Source organism: Anarrhichthys ocellatus, unplaced genomic scaffold, assembly GCF_004355925.1.
Source record: "Anarrhichthys ocellatus isolate YVR2014 unplaced genomic scaffold, GSC_Weel_1.0 scaffold62, whole genome shotgun sequence".
Lineage (NCBI taxonomy): Eukaryota > Metazoa > Chordata > Actinopteri > Perciformes > Anarhichadidae > Anarrhichthys > Anarrhichthys ocellatus.
Window position 1 is genome coordinate 1,290,550 of NW_022280092.1, and position 19,372 is coordinate 1,309,921.

A 19,372-nucleotide genomic window follows, 5' to 3' on the forward strand; every position below is an offset into this window, starting at 1 on the left:
TACACCTCAAGACGCAGAGTCAGAACGGATCTCTGGTGCTTTTTTTTCTGTAGAAGACCCACTGTTCATTTTGAGTAACATTTTTAGTGTACAATTCCTTATTTTTTTCCCCCTCTGTAGCAAACAAATGCCACCCTGGCGTTTGCTCTTTAGTCCAGGTCAACAGCTAATCAGTAAAACCACATTAGAAACAGACTATGTTGTCTATCCCCCCCTTGATCATCCTGCTAATCTTTCTAGAGAGACGGGGGATTAACATCTTCCTCCCCCGCAGCCATATGCCGAGTTATTTAACCGATGTCTGTTATTAATGTGTTAGCACCCGTGCTCATTTGCAACTTCAATGTATTGATACCATGTGCCCTCCAGATGAGGCTTCGTGTGTTCCCAGGAGATCTCTGAGGAGGAAAAGGATATGAGCGCATGGAAATGAGGTGAGTCATCTCTGAGTGACATGGCAAGCAATCAGGCGATCAATAATCCCATCCACTCACACTGCACTGACTCAGCAATTGAGGAGAAAGGATAATTGTATGAGGAAATACACTATTAATGTGTTGCTCGGTATCCTAACACCAGGCGGAAGACAGCATTACTTCTCTACTGAAATGATGAATCCACAACCAAAGTAATGCTATTGTTGTATGAAGAAATAATATGTCCTCTCTGTGACCCTGATTGTCTGGCACTCTCAAAAATATAACACTTTCCACCCACCAGAAGCCCTAAACAGGAAGCACTGGTTGGCAAATGGACAGGGATCCTTGCGGTGTCTGCTGCGGCTCACGTCGTCTCTCTTTAACCGGATGAGACTGGAGGAGAGAAGATGGACGGGGACCTTTTTAAATCTGTCCCAGAGGAAGGTAGAAAGAGCAGGCGGGGTGGGGGTAGTCTTTGAATTCATCTCCAAAGACAATGAAAGCCTTTTATTGATGTGATTGATGTTGATGTTTACAATTCTCTCAGGACAGGGACAACTTAATGGAGTCTGTTGAGGTCCTTTCTGCTTCAAACTAGACTGGTCAGCATCTTATAAAACCTTGTTAGCAATAGGCACATTATATGATTTTACTCCTGAATATATGGGAGGATATTTTTCTTTGAGTATGTTGATGCAGAAAAGATGCTGTATCTATTTTGTTTTGTTTTTGACTTGATTGGCTCATCATATGATTTTTAATGAATTTCAGAATTTATCTCAGGTTTTGATTTAAAGAGGCTCATGTGTGGAGATTTGAAGTGCATCGTAAAAGGCACTTGAAATGCTTAATTTTCTTTGTTCTTTCATTATTCTTTATTTTGGAATTAAGCGTGAAAAGGAGATTTGTTAAATGTAAATTGTTAATGCTGCGAGCCCCAACAACAAAATTCCAACAATTCTAATCTCTCTTACGAAAACACATTTTATATTCTTACAACTGTAAGTTTTACTATATTGTCATTAATTATTTGTTTACACACCAGCCTGCACTTATTGGTGCCCAGAGGAGTTTTAGCATCAAACTGTATTTTGTCTAAATGGTTAACACTTCTGCCACTAGAGGGCAATAGAAACAGTGAAAAACAAAGGCCTCCCACCCACTGCACCACACTAAATGCTAAACTTTGAACCTACTCTCAGTGTGGAATGTGCATTGACAAGCTCTCAAAAACATTGTTGAGTGCTAATGTTTCCTTGTGTCTGATGCTTTCGGGAGATTTAATGAAGAGCAGTCTAATATTCAGCTTCCCTGAATTCCACTTTAAGTATGAGTTATACGACCTCTGAGGAAAACATATCTTTAAAACGCACAATCTGTCTTTTGTCAAGGTGATAAACCAACTCATGCCATGTGTGTATATTATTATTCCAGTTCAGATTAGAGCTGCCAATCTCATATTGCAGAAATAATCTTATTCTCACACACAAGTTTCACATGATGTTGTTGGAAGACTTTTGGTCAAGAAACCTGAGGCGTAAGCAAAAACAATTTATAACGCTTCCTTTTTAGGGTTTATATTTCATGTGATTTCTTTCATACAGTCACTGTCAGCATGTCTGTTGTCTGGTTGAAGCTCATAGCCTTCCTTTGTTTGTCCTGCACAGCCCTGGGTGGCCCAGGTAAAACTCATTACATGTTTAATGTCTAAGATTTCATAACGCTTTTGTAACTCTGGGATTACGACTGTGATTTCTTTTTGTCTCTGTCTACGTAGAATCATACCGACCCTTTTATACAACTGTTTAATTTCATTCCTTGTGATACTGTATTCTGAGCCAGTGAGGTGGTTTCTCCTCCTTTGTATGAAACATGCCATTAGCTGGCATTATATTCATAGCTGTCTGCATATGATCTACTCAGAATATACAGTTGTGTGAAAAAGTGTTTGCCCCCTTCCTGATTTCTTATTTTTTTGCATGTTTGTCACACTTAAATGTTTCAGATCATCAAACAAATTTAAATATTAGACAAAGATAACACAAGTAAACACAAAATGCAGTTTTTAAATGAAGGTTTTTATTATTAAGGGGAAAAAAAAATCCAAACCTACATGGCCCTGTGTGAAAAAGTGATTGCCCCCCCCCTGTTAAAACATAAATTAACTGTGGTTTATCACATCTTAGGAAAGCTGAGTTCAATGTCTCTAGCCACACCCAGGCCTGATTACTGCCACACCTGTTCTCAATCAAGAAATCACTTAAATAGGACCTGCCTGACAAAGTGAGGTAGACCAAAAGATCCTCAAAAGCTAGATGCTGCGATCCAAAGAAATTCAGGAACAAATGAGAAACAAAGTAATTGAGATCTATCAGTCTGGAAAAGGTTACAAAGCCATTTCTAAAGCTTTGGGACTCCAGCGAACCACAGTGAGAGCCATTATCCACAAATGGCGAAAACATGGAACAGTGGTGAACCTTCCCAGGAGTGGCCGGCCGGCCGACCAAAATTACCCCAAGAGCGCAGCGACGACTCATCCAAGAGGTCACAAAAGACCCCAGAACAACATCCAAAGAACTGCAGGCCTCACTTGTCTCAATTAAGGTCAGTGTTCATGACTCCACCATAAGAAAGAGACTGGGCAAAAATAAGAAATCAGGAAGGGGGCAAACACTTTTTCAAACAACTGTATACTCGTCTTTAAAACATAAAGTATGTTTTACAGTTAAGTTTATCAACACACAGCCTGTTTCAGGAGTTTAACTATTGTGACAGCTAGCTCAACACTGATTAAAAGCTCTTCTTTTTACTGTAGAGCTGGATCTTATCCAATTCGATTTCAAGCACCTGTGATTGTCATCAGACGTGTTTGATCTTCCTCTGCTAACAATGCAGATGCACTCGTGCAGACTCTTAAAACACACCACGCAATGATATCGTGCCTCGTGCTTTATAGAGGGTTTAAAACAGTCAAAAGTTAATCTACACTTCCGGTACGAGCGGTGCTACATCAGAGATGGGTTTTTTTGTTAAAGAGTCAGCCAATCCCACATTAGAATGTATCTATGCTGTCTGAGTACGTTGTCACCTTCTCGCCCACGTCACACACCTTGATGTAGGTCATGTGTTATAGCACTTGGTGCTGTGAGAGAAGACACGTACAAATTTCCTACTGAAGAGCTACAACTCAAGAGAACCGCTGTGTGACAGTCACTCTCAGCATGTCGGCCGTCTATTTAAAGCTCACAGCCGTCCTTTGTCTCTCATGCACAGCCCTGAGTGGCACAGGTAAGACTCATTACATGAGACGAGAATTGAACATGTGTGTAAAGCTTTCTCAAATGTAATGTGAGATGAAACAGACTAATTCTGCATTTTTTTTTTTTTTTTTTGTGTGTCTATCTAAGTAGGGAGCAGTGGAGTGGTATGGAGAGATTTTGGAGAAGCCTTCACCATCCAGTGCAGATATCCTCAACAAGGCCAAAGTTCCCTGAGTCTGGAGCAGGGGCTCAGTGAGAGGAAGTTAGTCTTGTTCAAATATAGAAAATCAGAAAAAATTAGCACTGCCGAAGAATTCAGCGGCAGACTTCAGTTGAACGGAGTATTCCCCAACTTGGACATTCTCATCAAGAACCTGACCTCTAACGACACGGGGACATACTGGTGCATGTACAATAAGTTTGACGGAGAGAGCACTCTAAACGTAAAAGTGCAAGGCTCGGGGTCTGTGCTCCTGGTGGTGACAGGTGAGCCTCTCAATTTATGCATACTCACGAAATATAGAATATATAGATGGGCAACATGTGGTGTAACTAATTCAGAGGTGAGAGGGAAACAATAATCCAAACATTAACAGATGATTATATCCAGTCCAAGAAGTTAAGGCAGGGATTTCACAAAGTGCCTCAAAGTGACTTATTTGATATGCCTTCTGTTCACTTCATTGCAAATTAAACTATTTTTGACTCCACTGCCAATACTACCTAACTTAGTATAAATAATCATAAAAGACAATAAAGATAAAATAGCCTCACATTCAGTAGAGGCTGGTACAGAGACTTTATACTTTTTATATAATCTTGAGTGGAGTTTTTGTAATTTTACCAGAACAATATTGTATCAGGATAATTCACCCAAAATGGAAAGTCGCAAAATAAATGAAAATGCCATCGACAATATAACAACATAGGGGTAAAAACGAGGAGAGCATCTCCAGCGTGAGTCTCAGCTGAACACACTTTCCATTGATGACAGATACGAGGTGTGATGACCAATCGGACAACAACAATCTGATCCTGGTGTCGGTTGTGATCTGTGTGGCTACCCTGTTGGGCATCATCATATGCTTCCTCATATGGATCATCCTCAAGGTACCCATGTGTTTTAGTCTCTCTGTCTCTCTGTGTGTGTGTGACTCACAAAACCCTGATGGAATCTCGGGGGCTGTTTCTGTGTTTCCTGTTATTCTCAAAAGTACTCGTCTGAAAAATACTCATAATTACAATTATGTGTTGAATTTATTATTTCAGTTTGAAACTGAGATTTATTGTGTCATTTCCAGACAATATAATAGTAGCCTCATGACAGCAACTTATGTCAGAGCAAAATGTTCAATCTGAATTATTCAGTTTGTACATATGTGTGTGTACATGCACTGTGTGTGTATATGTATGTGTATGTATGTATGTATGTATGTATATATGTGTATGTATAGTTGTGGTCTTGAAATAAAACCTTGAGTTCAAGTGAACCACTATTGATAAAGTGTGTCATACAATGTTGTGTCACTTAAAACTGTCCCTTTTTATACAACCCGTCATGTTGCAAAGATAAACTATGATCCAAGAAAACAGCCCCAGTAAAGAGCAAGTTGCAAAAAAATACACAGGATAATAATCCTCCTACTTATTGTGTAATTGCCCTGCATCTAACATGTTGACATCGATCTCTGCTGTTACCAGACCAAGATGTGCACCGCAAAGAAACCACGGTGCGTCCCCAACAACGATGTGTATGAGGAGATGCGTGGAGGCAGAAAATAAAGATGTCAGCCTGCAGGCGAGCGACCTGAAACTCCACAATCTCTCTGCACCACTGAGGCACAAGCGATGCATGGGAAGCAATATTCTTCAGGCCTCGCGTGCGTCTGGGTGAAAGACAGTTCAGACGATGCGTCCACGAATTGCTTCTTCTTTTCGTTAATTACTAACAATGCCAGAACACCTGCAGTGCTAATGAACAGTTTGACACATTGTATGCACAAATGTCACGATTAGTTTTGTCTTTCAGTGGCCAGAAATCTGAACTGGATTGTACCCTGACATGTATTTTTAATGTAAATATCTTCTTTAATTTCATACATTTCTTATAACTTTCTACGAAGAGATGATTTATTGTAAAAAAAAAAAAAGGCCAAGGTTGACTTGAACGTCTTATAAGATGATACTATGTATTGTGATCGTAATAGCTGTAATTATTGTCTACATAAATAAAACGATGAACTAGTGGGATTAGTAGCCATGTCTGAAATCATTTACTAAACCGGTGGTTTTGTGGCACCGCCACCATGATGCCATGAGATAGATTGTTTGTTTTAAGTCCGAATAAATGAAGATGAAACACAAGGTGAACCAGGTACAGGTCAGTATTCCCTGCAATGACAATTAAACTAAGTGAGAAAAGTTAGAGAGAAATGTCTGGAATTTTGTGTGAACTAAATATTTAAAACCAGTAAGTGAGTAAGTCAAATTTATTTATAAATTGCTTTTCACAGACATTAGTCACAAAGTGCTTAACAGGAGCAGAATTACAAACACAATGTGACCATATAAGAGCCAATAATATACATTAGGAATGCACAAAAAAGTAAAACATGGTTTAAAAGCAGGCCTAGGACATGAGTTGTTACCCAAACGCCAGTCTAAATGTGTCTTGAGCTAATTTTTTAATGAGTTCACAGACACAGCAAAACGCTGACCCTTTGTTTGGTTGGTCAAGGTGTTAATCAGAAACATGGTTTGGGCATGAAAACGTTCACTCTTTTTTTGTAGTAATGCTAGATTCATTCATTTGGGGAAACTCCAACTTTTAACTCTTAGTCAACCGGCTTAGACCTTTTCTCTGAGCTGCAACATCAGACTTTGGTGATTGATGAGCAGCAGCACTGGAACTATGTAGATTACTGAAATAGTGAACAGGTGATGAAATGAGTCATCCCTGGGTCTGGTTAACTTTCACTTCCACTGGTTTACAGTAAAAGAGAACATCACAACAACAAATTAAGTTTTTAGTCTGAGGTTCTAACTTTCACACAGCTTCAGCTGCCAACATCCCACATCAAATAGGTCCATTTGTTTTTTTTCAAAGGCAACTCTTGACTGACAAACTATTTTTTTTATCAGAATACGGGAGAACTCAGCGAATTGTCTTTTACATTAAATATATTTTTTACAACAAGAACCACGCAAGAAGAAATAAACTCTATGAAAAACAGCACAATAACTTATTTGCGGCGCCAAGTCGAGCCGAGTGCATGTTTTCACCGATGTAAACACTGTAAATCAAAGAGTTCAAACTATGTAACTCAAGACAAGACGCATTCAAACTCAGGTCAGAGAGACACTATATGAGTCAATAAAATGTCACAGAGGAAAAGAAATCTCATCTTGTGGCAGCGTACAAGACAGGAGACTGTTTACTTGTGCGGTGCAGCCGTGTGGTCACAAGCTGTGACTCTTCACCAAGCAGCAAAGATGAGGCCAGGCCTTCAAGTGTGAAATGTGTGTTTATGCCTGCTGTGGGGTAGGTGTCAAGGTGCAGCGTTGCGAGTATGCAGTAGCTGTAGTTTTGTGTGTGCATGTGTGTGTGAGTGTGTGTGTGTGTGAAGGGGGACCACTTGTAAAAAGTCCATCTAGAAATGGAAACTGGACTTTGAGGTGAGTGGTATAGCACTTACACAGAAACTGAGACCTCTGTTACAAGAAGAACAACATCAGCTCATTTACAGCAAGAAACCCAACGCATCTCAACAGCAAGGTCCCAGCTACTTAACGCAGCAAATGTTCTACTTTATACTTTCATTGTATGAATTTAGACTTATTTGCACAATAGCAGAAAAGTACTGATTGTGCAGCTGCAGCAGTTTCCATAACTGTCATAACTTGTAACAGGAAACACCAAATGATAAGGTATATGGAAGCACCTGAGGCACAATAATACTGTACAACACAGTTAGAGATAATAATCTGTCACAGTTTCCCGCAGCCAATGGGTGCTGTGACGCGTAGTTAGAAAACCAGATGATATGATATTTGACTTGCATTTGACATGTACAGACAATTTGTTTTAACGTGGCCTCTGAGAGGGCTCAGTATCGTGTCTGATAACCCCTCAGAGTGCTATACCACTCACCTCAAAGCCCAGTTTTTACAAGTGGTCCCCCTTCACACTAACACTCACACACACAAACAGGTGCAGTTGATCAAGGCTGTGTTATTTTTGTTGTTGGTTTTCTTTTGGTTCTAAAAATGTGGCTAACTTCTCATGTGTTTTTTTTTAGCTGTCGCAAAATATGTCAGAGGCTGTTTTTTGTGACAGAGTTAAGAGTTGAAACTGTGACATTCACAACAGGTGCTTTTCGAAGTGTACGCAGGTGTTGGGTGACAAAAAGTTTTGATTCAAAGTGTCTGAAACTCTATCTGATTATTTCCTATAATGTTTACAAGTTTGAGAGTTGCTGTGTGTATCTCTTTTGCACCTATAGTTTTTCAGGTTGAAGCCTGTTGCATGAGAGGTCCTATGAGCTAGTTCACCACAGTACCAGGATGTGGTTATGGCCTTACATGTTATGTCAAAGTCCCGTCACAATTACAAAGTCAGCCTTTGAATGTAAAATGTCACATAGCTAATCTTTATTTTTACACTTAATCTGTATTTTTGATAAGGGTATATCAACATAATTATATCCTCACTCTGCTACAGGGATCTGACACCATATTTGGTCCATCATTTGGTGGGTGATGTCCTGCATGGAAATTTGTTTTATGTAAAAAACAATAAAGTTGATCAATTGACTGTGAATATCAACAGCAACCGAGGGCAGTCACAATCCTGCATTGTGAGATGGGATCCTGGATTCCAACGGTCGGCTGCCTCTTGCAGCCCCCGCTGTTTGTTGCATCTGGAACACAGAGACGCGGAGCCTTTGAATCAGCAGTTATGCGATATCATCATGTTCCTGAAGGCCTGATGAGGTTCCTGGTGTCTGCTGGTTAGCAGAGGGTCATGCTGATGTTGTGATCCAGGGCATCCCACATTTGAAGCATTACAGAACTCAAAGGAAACTGATCAAGTGTGGTTGAAAATGCTTCCCTCCCAATTTAAGGTGGTGAGTGCGGTCACAACATCAAAATGTATAATTTTAGTATGCAGCATCTGGAACCCTGTTAGTATGTTTCCCCTTTTAGGTTCCCCTGCTGCTGTTTTGCTCATTGTTTCCCTTGTTATCATTATCTTGCCTGTATTGTCAAACTACCTTTTTAAAATTTTTTATTATCCTCTTTGCATTAGTTCCTTTCTTTCAGTGAAGCAGAGTGTCATAGTTGGGAAGCACCCATGGTGAAATATTTTGCATGCAAGTAGAAGCACTGGGATGTAGCGGCAGATTGCAACGTTTTAGCTAAAGGATTGCTGTTCTGCACCTGCGATAAGTAAGTGGTACCACCTCTAGGCTCTCCTAGTCTGCTTCACCACAAGTGGCCTCAGCTCAGTTTTGCTTAGTTTATGTTGGGCTGTTTTAGATGCTGAAGTTGTCTTACGGGTTTAGATTTTGTATTGAGGTCTCAGCTAAACTTGTGAAAGCACTGTTCTTCTCTTTATTGGGTCCAGAAACTTTTATTTGGGCATCAATATTCTTTCTTCCTCAGCAGCTCCTGTCCCTGCCCATTTGATCATTTGATAAAACATTTGGTCCATTCTGAAAACGTGTCTTTTGTCAGAATCAGTTTGACTTATCAATTTATTTTATATATATATATATATATATATATATATATATATATATATCCCCTCAGTAGCTAGTTAAACCCTGTGGGTGGAGGCTTAGAACAGAGACACTTAAAGATAATGGATAACTCAATTTTGACAGACATGACAGAACTACGTCAGCCTTTCAGAGTGAGAAACACATTTACTGTATGTGCTGTGCTTCGTCCATGCACAACAAGCACACTCAGGTTTCTGAGAACTGAGATGACTCACTTGACATTTTGTGCTGCGTCCCTTGAAAAAACACAAATATTTAAGTGAGACGTTCAAAGAAGAAACTCGTTATTTCTCTAACAAATATGTTAATTTCACTGATCATTTGGTCTGGTATGACCAGAAGCTAATGGTGGCTAATGCTATCAAACTTTCCGTGAATATTTCTGTATAGCTGATACAAGTCAGTGGCTGATACTACTGCACTTGTGCTACTTCAATGCTACATTTTAGCATGTACGATTGTCCATAGTTGTCTCCTGCGTGTTGCAGCAGTTTATTACAAGTTTCTTGCTTTCTGGTTCTAAATATATCAAGTCTATACTCGGCAAAACAACCACTGATAATAAAAGTCTTGCTGGATGCATCTGACAATGCATGCTCATACTTTGATGTCTGATTTAGCCTCTAGAATCTAGAGGCTAAATCAGACATCAAAGTATGAGCATCTAGAGTCTAGATGTTGTTCTGGGTCAAACAGCCTGCAGGTCCACCCACAGCTGTCTGAATAGACACATTTTGAAAGGTACATCTGGTGTAACTTGAAAATTCAAGTACTGGCATGTTTTTGCTGTTTGATAATTCAGTTCCAATGAGCACTCCGTCCTTTTAATGAGGAACAGTACTCTCTACTTGCATAGTATTTTTAGTCAATATGAGACCTCAAAACGTTTCCTGAATGAATAAATCGGGTATCAGATCTGGATATGAAATATAATATATCTGCTGTATCAAAGCTGTTGGGTTCAGAGTGCTGAGAGGAAGAGGACAACACCGGGCAGCAGCCACAAGAGGTCTCTACAGCTCGGAACTGCAGCTCTTTGTTGCAGAATGTGAATCCATGTTTTATGAAAAAGAAGCAGGCCACAAAGTTTATACTGGAAACAAATTGTCCCCGCACTCCCTCATACAAAACACACACAACTTGTGGTCGTTGATAAATTATATGCAGACCCATAAATAAGATTTTGTGCATATGTTTAAAGGCAGAATATCAAGTTATATGATCTATAAATAGCGCAACAGACCAGATCTGCTAAATGTCTCTTTATTCACAATCCCACAGCCAATATGATTTACAGCTGTCTTTATTCCACCTCCTAAATGTTGATGCTAAAAGCTCCCACAGTTTATAAGTAAACCACTCCCGCTCCTGGACTGGGCGTGCGTCAGGAGGAGCGCAGGTGAGATTGTATCCATTCCCAACAGACTGTCTCCCTGAGTGGTTCACGGTGGAAGTTAAGACGCGGGAATAAGTTCAGAAATCTCAGTAATAAGTGATTTTACCTGCGCCCAGGTGAAAGCTGACCGTCCAGGAGAGAGGAGGGCACCCAAAAAAATAGAAACAATCTGGAAAAGTTACGGATGCAAACGTCCTGACACACTGAGAAACCGGATCGACGCATCAACCGTTACGATTTTCAAATTACAATAGCACATAACGACTGAAAGAAGAAACATCTACAATCATGAAGAAATATGCATATTCAGGTAAGCGCGTTGCTCTTGACATTATCGGGCTAATTGGTTCTATTGGTGTGCGCGTGCATGAGGGTGCCCGAGGGGGACAAAGGATTGACGTAATTTCAGGTAAATGTTTAACAGCAATATAGTTTTCATAACTGCTCCTTTGCAGATGGGAACTTTTCAATCAATTTTTTTTAATTTCCACCTTTGCCAAAACAAGGCTCACACATGAATCTGTGGTTGTAGAACATTTCATCTCCAAAGGCAGGTGATCTCCTGTAGCTTTACACATGACATCATGACAGAAAGGTGCTGAGCTCATTCTTCAAGTCCTCAGGCAAAATGTGAGTTTCATTTTGCCCTTAGGAACGTAAATAAGTTAAGCCACTTGGTGTTTGTAATATAGACTGACACTAAAACAGAGAAAACATGGCGTGCAAACAGGTTGTGTATAGGCTTCATTTGCAGTTGGCGGAAGAATAAAATAAAGTTTAGGTTTACAATGCCTACTGTTCACTATATCATGAGAGAGTTAAGTTGTTAATCAGTTTGATGGACAGCTTTATGGTGCAGTTCAGTCACTCCTCCCTGCTAATACCCTGAAGATTGACTTGATTTATGCATCTGCATCAACATAAGCCTATTTATTTTGCGACCGGCTGGATCTGATTGTGGTTATTGCGAAGTTGTGTTTTTAAAAGATGCTGAGGTAATCATAACCGGGTACTAGAAAGTTTGCAGCTTAATGCAGATGTCTTGAAGACTAAGTTGTGATTGTGCAGGTAAAGTCTGTTTGCTCAAGGACCCTTCAGCAGAGACATGTTTGCTGCCTGGAGGCTTGAAGGATGGAGTCACTAACCACGATGGCTGCTGCAAACAGTCCATACTGTACTTCCTGACTGATACTTGTGACATCCCTCTATCTCCTTCCCTCCTTCATTTGTCTCTCTTCTCCTCCAACTCTTCCCCTCTCTCTCTCCCCTTTCTCTCCGGCACTGCTTAATATCACTTCCATCATCTTCTGGGCCTTCCTTGCCCTCCTCCCTCCCTCCTTTCTCTCTCCTTCTCGCCCTCTAAGCTCCGGCTCAGGCCAGTGTACACAACCCTGTCCCGCGGAATGCCGGCTTTCCCGGCTCCTCTTCCCAGAGTCTTTGTGCCGTGGAGCATCCGACAGCTTTCCATCGGAGCCAAGCGCATGTTGGGTCATGCCGCCTCTCCTCCTCCTCCTGTGTGTGTGTGTGTGTGTGTATGTGTTCTTCCTCTGCCGTGCGACGACGTGTGTGGAACTGTCACATTCTTTGTCAGAGCTCAACTCGGCGAATTGTCTAATAACAAAGTGTGTTTGTGTGTGTGTGTGTGTGTGTGTTGTGAAAAGCCCTCCTCTCTCTGTAGGAGTGTTTAGACAAGCATCAGAGATGTGGAGGGGTGACTTTAAGGGAGGAAGGTCAGCCTGTGTGTATGTTTTGTACGCAAATACCCTCACACACACAGTGATTGTGTATCTGGCACATGTGAAGTTTCAGTTTTAGAAATTATATAGAAATGTGTGGGTATGTGTGTGTCTGTGTTCACTCATGCACCCCTCACAGCTGCTGCTGGAGCCGATCCCCGCCTTGTACCACCACTCCCTCAAGTCATCTGGATCAATGAGTAACCAGTATGAAAACAGCCCACTACAACACACGTACACACACAATCATTATTTTCCAAGTACACTCCTCCTGGTATGTGCTTTTATGTCCTACTCAAAACACACACAAACTTAATTCCACTACTTGTACCTGTGACAAATGCCTCACTCCGCACTGCATTACGACTTTTAGCCTGTTTATACTGGAGAGTCAGCGAGGCTTTGATTCAGAGCCTAAAGCTATTGTTGGATTGCAACTTTAAAGTCGAGCTATAAACTGTGTTGAGACATATTTGCCCTGTTATCTAGCAGAGCATGCCGAGGATGGTCTAACCCTCAATTTGGCTTCCTAGCAGCCCTTATAATGGACTAATAAGGTACTGGAGCACGTGGACGTGCACATGTACAGTAGACTATTGCTATGATCTATAAGAGTGGTGTCATGGGAGTTACATGTTTGAGTTTGAGACATAACTTTGGAAATAATAGCCAGAATAGAAAAGTGTGAGGGTGCAGAACGCATCAGTTGACTGGTTGGAAGTGTAGCGTTAGACTGGCAGCGAATGAATGACAGTTAAAACCCCAAAATGTTGAATTGGTTTGATTTCCAGGGTAGTCATCGTATCCGTAAAACCAAACTGTTACCCTTTTTTTTTCCTATAACATTTCCCGGTTTTGTTTTCCTAAATGTTCACTTTCTCAACTGATTTTGATGTATTTACAAACTGACTGTTCGTTAAACCCCAATCTTCTTTGAAACCGTAACCGCTCACGGGCAGCAGATCAATCGATTCTTTGGATTTCTCCACACGTTGAAGTGGTGTGCATAGGGCTGTATTAAGAGTCATACTCTGTATATCTTTTTATTATTTTCCAGAATCAAAAATACAAGAGCAAAGGTGTATGGAGTGAGTCTGTTCATCTAATTAAATGTTGGCTTCAAATGTTAGTTAGTTATACTGTCACAAACATTTTGGTTCGTCGCCACTCTGAAAGCCCTTTCTCTTGTAACATTAAAAAAGCGAAACGTACTGTTTGAAAATGTGAACAATAACACATAAATCTTACATCTGTGTTGCTTGTCCAAGTATGTAGGAAAGCGGCTAAACAGAGTGATAATATCATGAAATAACGTGCTTCTTTTACTTTACGTTATGAATACATAGTAGGACTAACTTGTTCAAAACTGCAGTTTAGTGCTGCTCTATTCATTTATTCCGGAGTCTTCTACATGGATCGTCAGTTTATCCTGACACTTTGCCTGGGATATAGATGTAGCTTCAGTCTTTCAGCACAATATCATGCCATTTTTCCATCAAGAGCTAACCTGGAGCTAACCGTAGCCAGCTAGCTGTGGTTGTACACATCTGCTCATCAATCAAAGTCCCCTTTGGCTGAAATCAATGAGCCATTGTTTAAAAAAATGGAAATATAGAGCGTTGAATCGGCTCGTTTTTGTTGTGAACTTTATTACGAGAATATAGAAATCGGCATCGGTAACTCAGGGGGCGTGGCTCAGTGAACTGTCAACAGGTATTACTTTAAAGATAGATATAAAAATGCATGTGGTTGGGCACAGAGGTGAAATGAATGTAAGTTAATCATTAAGTCCACTTTGTACTACACTATACTGTCTATATATATTGTCATTGGTACACTCTGGAATGCGGAGTGCCCCTGATTGCAGTGGGCCTTCAGTCCATGTCTCGTCTCTGCTGTGTATGGTCCTCCCCTCTCAGCCGTGTGGAGCCTGCTCTCCGCTCTGTGTTTATTATCTGCAGCCAAGAATGCATCTCTGTGATGCTGGCTGCTGCTGCTGCTGCTGGGGGTGTCAACTGATACAACAGACTGCCTGTACTGCAGGCCCCAGGCCAGGAGAGAGCCTGTAAAAAGATAATGGCAGGCTCAGAGAGGTTCTGATGTGTGGTGGAACATGTGCACCAACATCTCGACATGGGTATTAGAATGATTAATTGCATGGACAGGCACGTGTACACTTATTTTAATACTTCATATAGCTGTATTAATACCTCTAACGTATAAGTGTCCTTAAATCTGAGTTCAGTGCTCCGTCACCTGATTAATTTATAGACTTGAAGAAGAAATGTGGAAATTGCTTCACCGCTGTAGGCCGCAGAGCACATGTACGTAAGAGATAGTGGCTCCACTGTTTGCCAGGACCAACCTTGTCCTGTTATGACATGAATGGAAATTTTTATTGCAAACACTTTTAAGTGTTAGTGATTCATATCTGTGAGAGCTGGAGCGGACAATTTGCAAGATAATGCGTGTTAGCTGCGTGCGAGCCTCACTGTTGCCATCATACAAAGTCTTTATATTACTTGTGTCCAAGATAATCACTCATAACTACCTGGGAGTTAAACAACCCATTATTTTTCTTGGCTGAACTGAACTGATGGTGGAGTGCTCCACTTTCAGTTTGATCAACTTTATTACACATGAGAGTTCAGAAACAAGATTGCAAAATGGATTAGACACAGTGCAGGCAATAATGACGACATATAGGTTGGTTATTTAACGCACAAACAAACAAACACATGCATATGTATCGTATGTTTTTTGCTTCAGTGTTAAGGTGGAATGGCGTTTATTTAGTCGCCACTTGCTGAGATCTCTTTCTTCCTATCTTTCTGACATTTCTCAACATGCACATACTACACACAACCGCCCACTCACCCAGTTGTTCACCTGTGACATACAGTAAATACATGTTTCCTCGGGGGAGTTTCAACCCATAAAGCTCTATGGACTGACTCTGTGGGTTTCAACGGCCTCTGAAGAAGGAAGGCCGATCCTTATCTGCCACACCAGTATTGTTTTCTAGACTGCCGCTGTATCCTGTCTAACCCTGGCATAAAAGCACTTTTATATGATGTGATTTGGGCTGCTGTTTGCATTGTGAAGACCGCAGAAAGGTGACCGTGTGTTTGTCAAAGCAGTGTTGGTTTTCAATGAGCGTGGTGAGTGAGGAATAGGTTTCGTGTTGAAATGGCGGAGGTAGGAAAAGGTGTTGCCAGTTCATACCTTTGGCGCCAGAACAACGGCTATTCATTTGGGAGGAGTGCAGTTCAGGGTCACGGCCAATGTGTTTTTTCTCGACTGTTTCTGTGATGTTTGAGTCTCCCGGGCATATAAGTGTGTGTTGGGTGTGGTCCTTACTCATTAAGAATGCATCCAGGTAAAAAGGCCTTATCTGGGCTGTAAAAACAATCTTGAAAAATGTCTGTCTTGCTTTCTTTCTTCTTCTTTTTTTTTTCCACTCACTCTGTTTCTCCCCACCCGTCTATCCGCCCGCTCCCAGCTCTTTCACAGGCAGAGTTGTGAAACGGTGTGTTTGCAGCGTACCCTTAACACGTGTAATGAGGGCCATAAAAACACAATGGAACAGACGGGTGAGCAGAGAGACGAAAGAGGAAGGGAATTAGGAATGAGTGATGTTAACGTTTCCAGATAGTGATACAAATACACAAATTGCTCAAAAGTGGCTTTGCAAATACTATGCAATGTGGAGTAGAGAGATAAAGACCTGAGGAGAACCGCATCAAAACTATGTCAACATTTTACAGGAAGAAGAATGAAAAGAAGATACAAGAGATAAATAAACAAAGGGACATAGGATCAGAATGTATTCATTATTTCATTGTCTTTAATTAATGAAAAAAAACCCCCTCATGTTTAACATTAGGGCACTGATATTGGTGTGAAAATGAAATGCAAGGAATTATTAATATTTATGCAAATAAATCTTTTTTCAGGGGCTAAACATCCTCTTTGCACACGCGTTACATCTGGGGAAGTTTTCACCTTCTGAGTCTGTGTGTGTTTCATCTCGGCAAACTATGGTCCTGGAGACACCTCCAGACACCTGTATCGGGAACTACCACACATGAGTATGTTGCCAGGTACTTATACGTCAGTCTGTCTGTCGGTGGACAGATTTTCAACCGTGCAAGATGCGGTCACAAAACGTCCCAGATGTGTAGTTGAGATCAAAACGAAGGGCGAGCACGTAGACGGGTGTGGTCCGAGCAAGGACACCGAAAGTATCGGGGGTAGGAGCTGGGGAAGGCCCCTGGCCCAATTTGGCACCGCGTCTGGTGTGATCCCATCACAAGCACAAGATGGTCTCTACTTATTGAAGAAGTTTAAAAGGAAACACCTCTCCCATCCTGACGTTGTTGATACATTTCAACACTGTCTCTACCACACAGTTGATTAATGTCTCAAGCAAAACACCACCTAGCCCTAAAGGGAAAGGTTGAAGTAAAAGAGGACATGCGAGGAAAGAAAGAAAGGAGATCTTTCACCTCCTACTCAAATAAGACACGGCGTGGCCTCCTTGTGCAAACACAAAAATCTCAGGTACTTGTGTGTGTGAAGGAGACAGAGCGTGCAATATAGTGCGTGTTTTGTAAATCACTCCACCCTTGTATGTGTGTCTGTTTGCAGGCCTTCATTTGTGTGTGTGTGTGTGTGTGTGTGTGTGCGATAGCTCTTGTGTCTCAAGTACGTTAAGTGCTGCACCCTCTGCCCTCTGTTTACCTGCTCGAGTCACCTGAGACCAATAACTAATCAGTTGACATGTTTATCCAGGCACATGCACTTGACCGGTCAACATGACTCACAGAGACACAAACACGGCTACATCGAGCAGAGCACTTGACATCAATCAGTTGAGGCCTATATGGCAAATACACAGGCACCAATGCATTCACACAATATGACTCAGCACTGCTCAAAGTACATTTTTTTCCCATAAGCATGAACACTGGTTTCATTCATTTCATGTGTCATGTGCCCATAATGACCTCTGTTGTACATAGCACTGCCATAAGGCAAATATGACCTCAGAAGATGACAAATCCCCTTGAGGGGAAAAAAGACATGGATCTTAGTGTCGGGACATTTGTGTGAAACCTTTTCAAGCTATGATGTGTACCGTGTGTGTGTGTGTGTGTGTGTGTGTTTTTGTGGCCCCAGACAAGACTGAGCAGGTGAGTACACACACACACACACACACACACACACACACACACACACACACACATACATACACCTTTTTTGCCAACATACAGTTTATTCAGGTGTCACTCCTTTAGTTTGTGTTCAAGCCCACTGTGATTGGCTGCTGCATATTTGTTTGCGTTTTGTCTGTCGGTACTTTGCCCTCACTTTAAACCACACACCTGGAGTGTTGGATTATATCACTTCAATGACAAATATCTTATCATCACTTTGTTACGCTGTTACGGCTTCTGTGGCACATTGCTTTGTTGCTATGGTAAATTTTGGTTTGTTCAAAGCACTTTGCGAAGTGTGTGTGTGTGTGTGTGTGTGTGTGTGCGTGTGTGCGCGTGTGTTCACCTCGCCTCTCTCAAGCTGTATTTCCAGAAGAGTAAATAAGCACAGGCATGGTTATTGGCTGCAAGGCTTAAAAGACTTGGCTGGCTCTCATTTGTTCTGTCATGTTTCCATATACTTGCAGCTCCAACACAATTAGATATGGACACACTCGTATAACAGTCTGATGGTGGTATCACATGGCTCATGGCAGATTAATGATTTGCTCCTAAAGCAGGTTAAAGGGGTTGACTCTTTGACTATTGCGCCTTTTGATAGACTGAATGCCCTGTTAGTGATTTAAAAAGTCTAAAACAAATGAGTCAATGCTTCCTCTCTGAATCAACAATGGAGCCAGAAGCAGCTCTGTTACTAACATTCTTGTCAATTTTAGATTATTCCTTTCTGTAAAACAGTTAATATTAATGCTGAAATTTGGAGTAGGAGTTACCTAAGGACATTTTATGATTCTGCACAACCTACTTTGGAAACAACTCAAACAACAAAAAGTAACTTTACTCTCTAAAAGCCTTGTTGTCAGAGGTAGTCAGATAGAACTGTATTATTATGAGGTTTTTGCTGCACAAAAATCTTAACTCGTTTCGCAGAAGCTCGGACATTCTCACCATTTTCCACTGCAGGACATGGACTTAAACGCCGTTGGTATAACACAGACTTCATAATAACATAATAACAAATAGAATTGTTGTAGAAAGGGGTTGTTACCAAATCAATTTTTATACATTTAAAAAAATGTAGGTAACAATTGGATTTTACATTCATTGTAAGTTGACTATAGGCCATTACCATGAGATATCAGTGTGCTGAAAGAGACCTAGTTTGCACGACACATTGTTTGACCTCTGTAGTGGCAGAAATAGTAGGATATTGATCTGTTTGTGTCTGAAGTAGACACTTTAGAGAGAGAAGGGCAGGATTCAAACTACGGGGGGCTTGGCTACCCTGAAAGGGACACGAGCTCCCCAGAAAGCCTCATTTGATATATTTAGGAGAAGCAGAAGTTATTTTTGGTGCCACAGTTTTTTTCAGTGGCATATTGGCAAACATTGAATAAATAGTACACTAATATTAAAATACACATCCCTGAAAAATATCCCAAAATAATTCAGAAAGGTTTCTACACTAAAAAGGGAAGCAGACCATCTCTTACAGTAGTTTCTTTAATATACTGTCCTTTCACAAAAAAGGAACTCTCTCTCTCTTTCACACACACACA

At 41.0% G+C, this 19,372-nt stretch overlaps 2 protein-coding genes across 4 annotated transcripts in view; both read left to right on the forward strand.

Annotated features, from left to right (window-relative positions):
- The first annotated feature begins 3,479 nt into the window (after positions 1 to 3,479).
- On the forward strand, positions 3,480 to 5,922 carry LOC116397108 (uncharacterized). 3 transcript variants are annotated; one of them, XM_031872279.1, is made up of 4 exons: positions 3,480 to 3,707; positions 3,827 to 4,165; positions 4,674 to 4,789; positions 5,381 to 5,922. In XM_031872279.1, the coding sequence occupies exons 1-4, from the start codon at positions 3,641 to 3,643 to the stop codon at positions 5,459 to 5,461; spliced, it is 603 nt and encodes a 200-aa protein (XP_031728139.1). In that variant the 5' UTR covers positions 3,480 to 3,640; the 3' UTR covers positions 5,462 to 5,922. The 3 variants fall into 3 exon arrangements, with proteins under 3 accessions (XP_031728139.1, XP_031728137.1, XP_031728138.1); XM_031872277.1 differs by lacking the exon at positions 5,381 to 5,922 and having other exon boundaries at positions 4,674 to 5,374; XM_031872278.1 differs by lacking the exon at positions 5,381 to 5,922 and having other exon boundaries at positions 3,830 to 4,165; positions 4,674 to 5,374.
- Positions 5,923 to 10,864: 4,942 nt separating this feature from the next.
- Positions 10,865 to 19,372, forward strand: part of LOC116397003 (neuronal-specific septin-3-like) — a 63,150-nt gene continuing 54,642 nt past the window's right edge. The window contains exon 1 of the mRNA XM_031872081.1: positions 10,865 to 11,168. Within this exon, the coding sequence (XP_031727941.1) occupies positions 11,147 to 11,168 (22 nt within the window). The 5' untranslated portion in view covers positions 10,865 to 11,146. The remainder of the gene's footprint in view (positions 11,169 to 19,372) is intronic.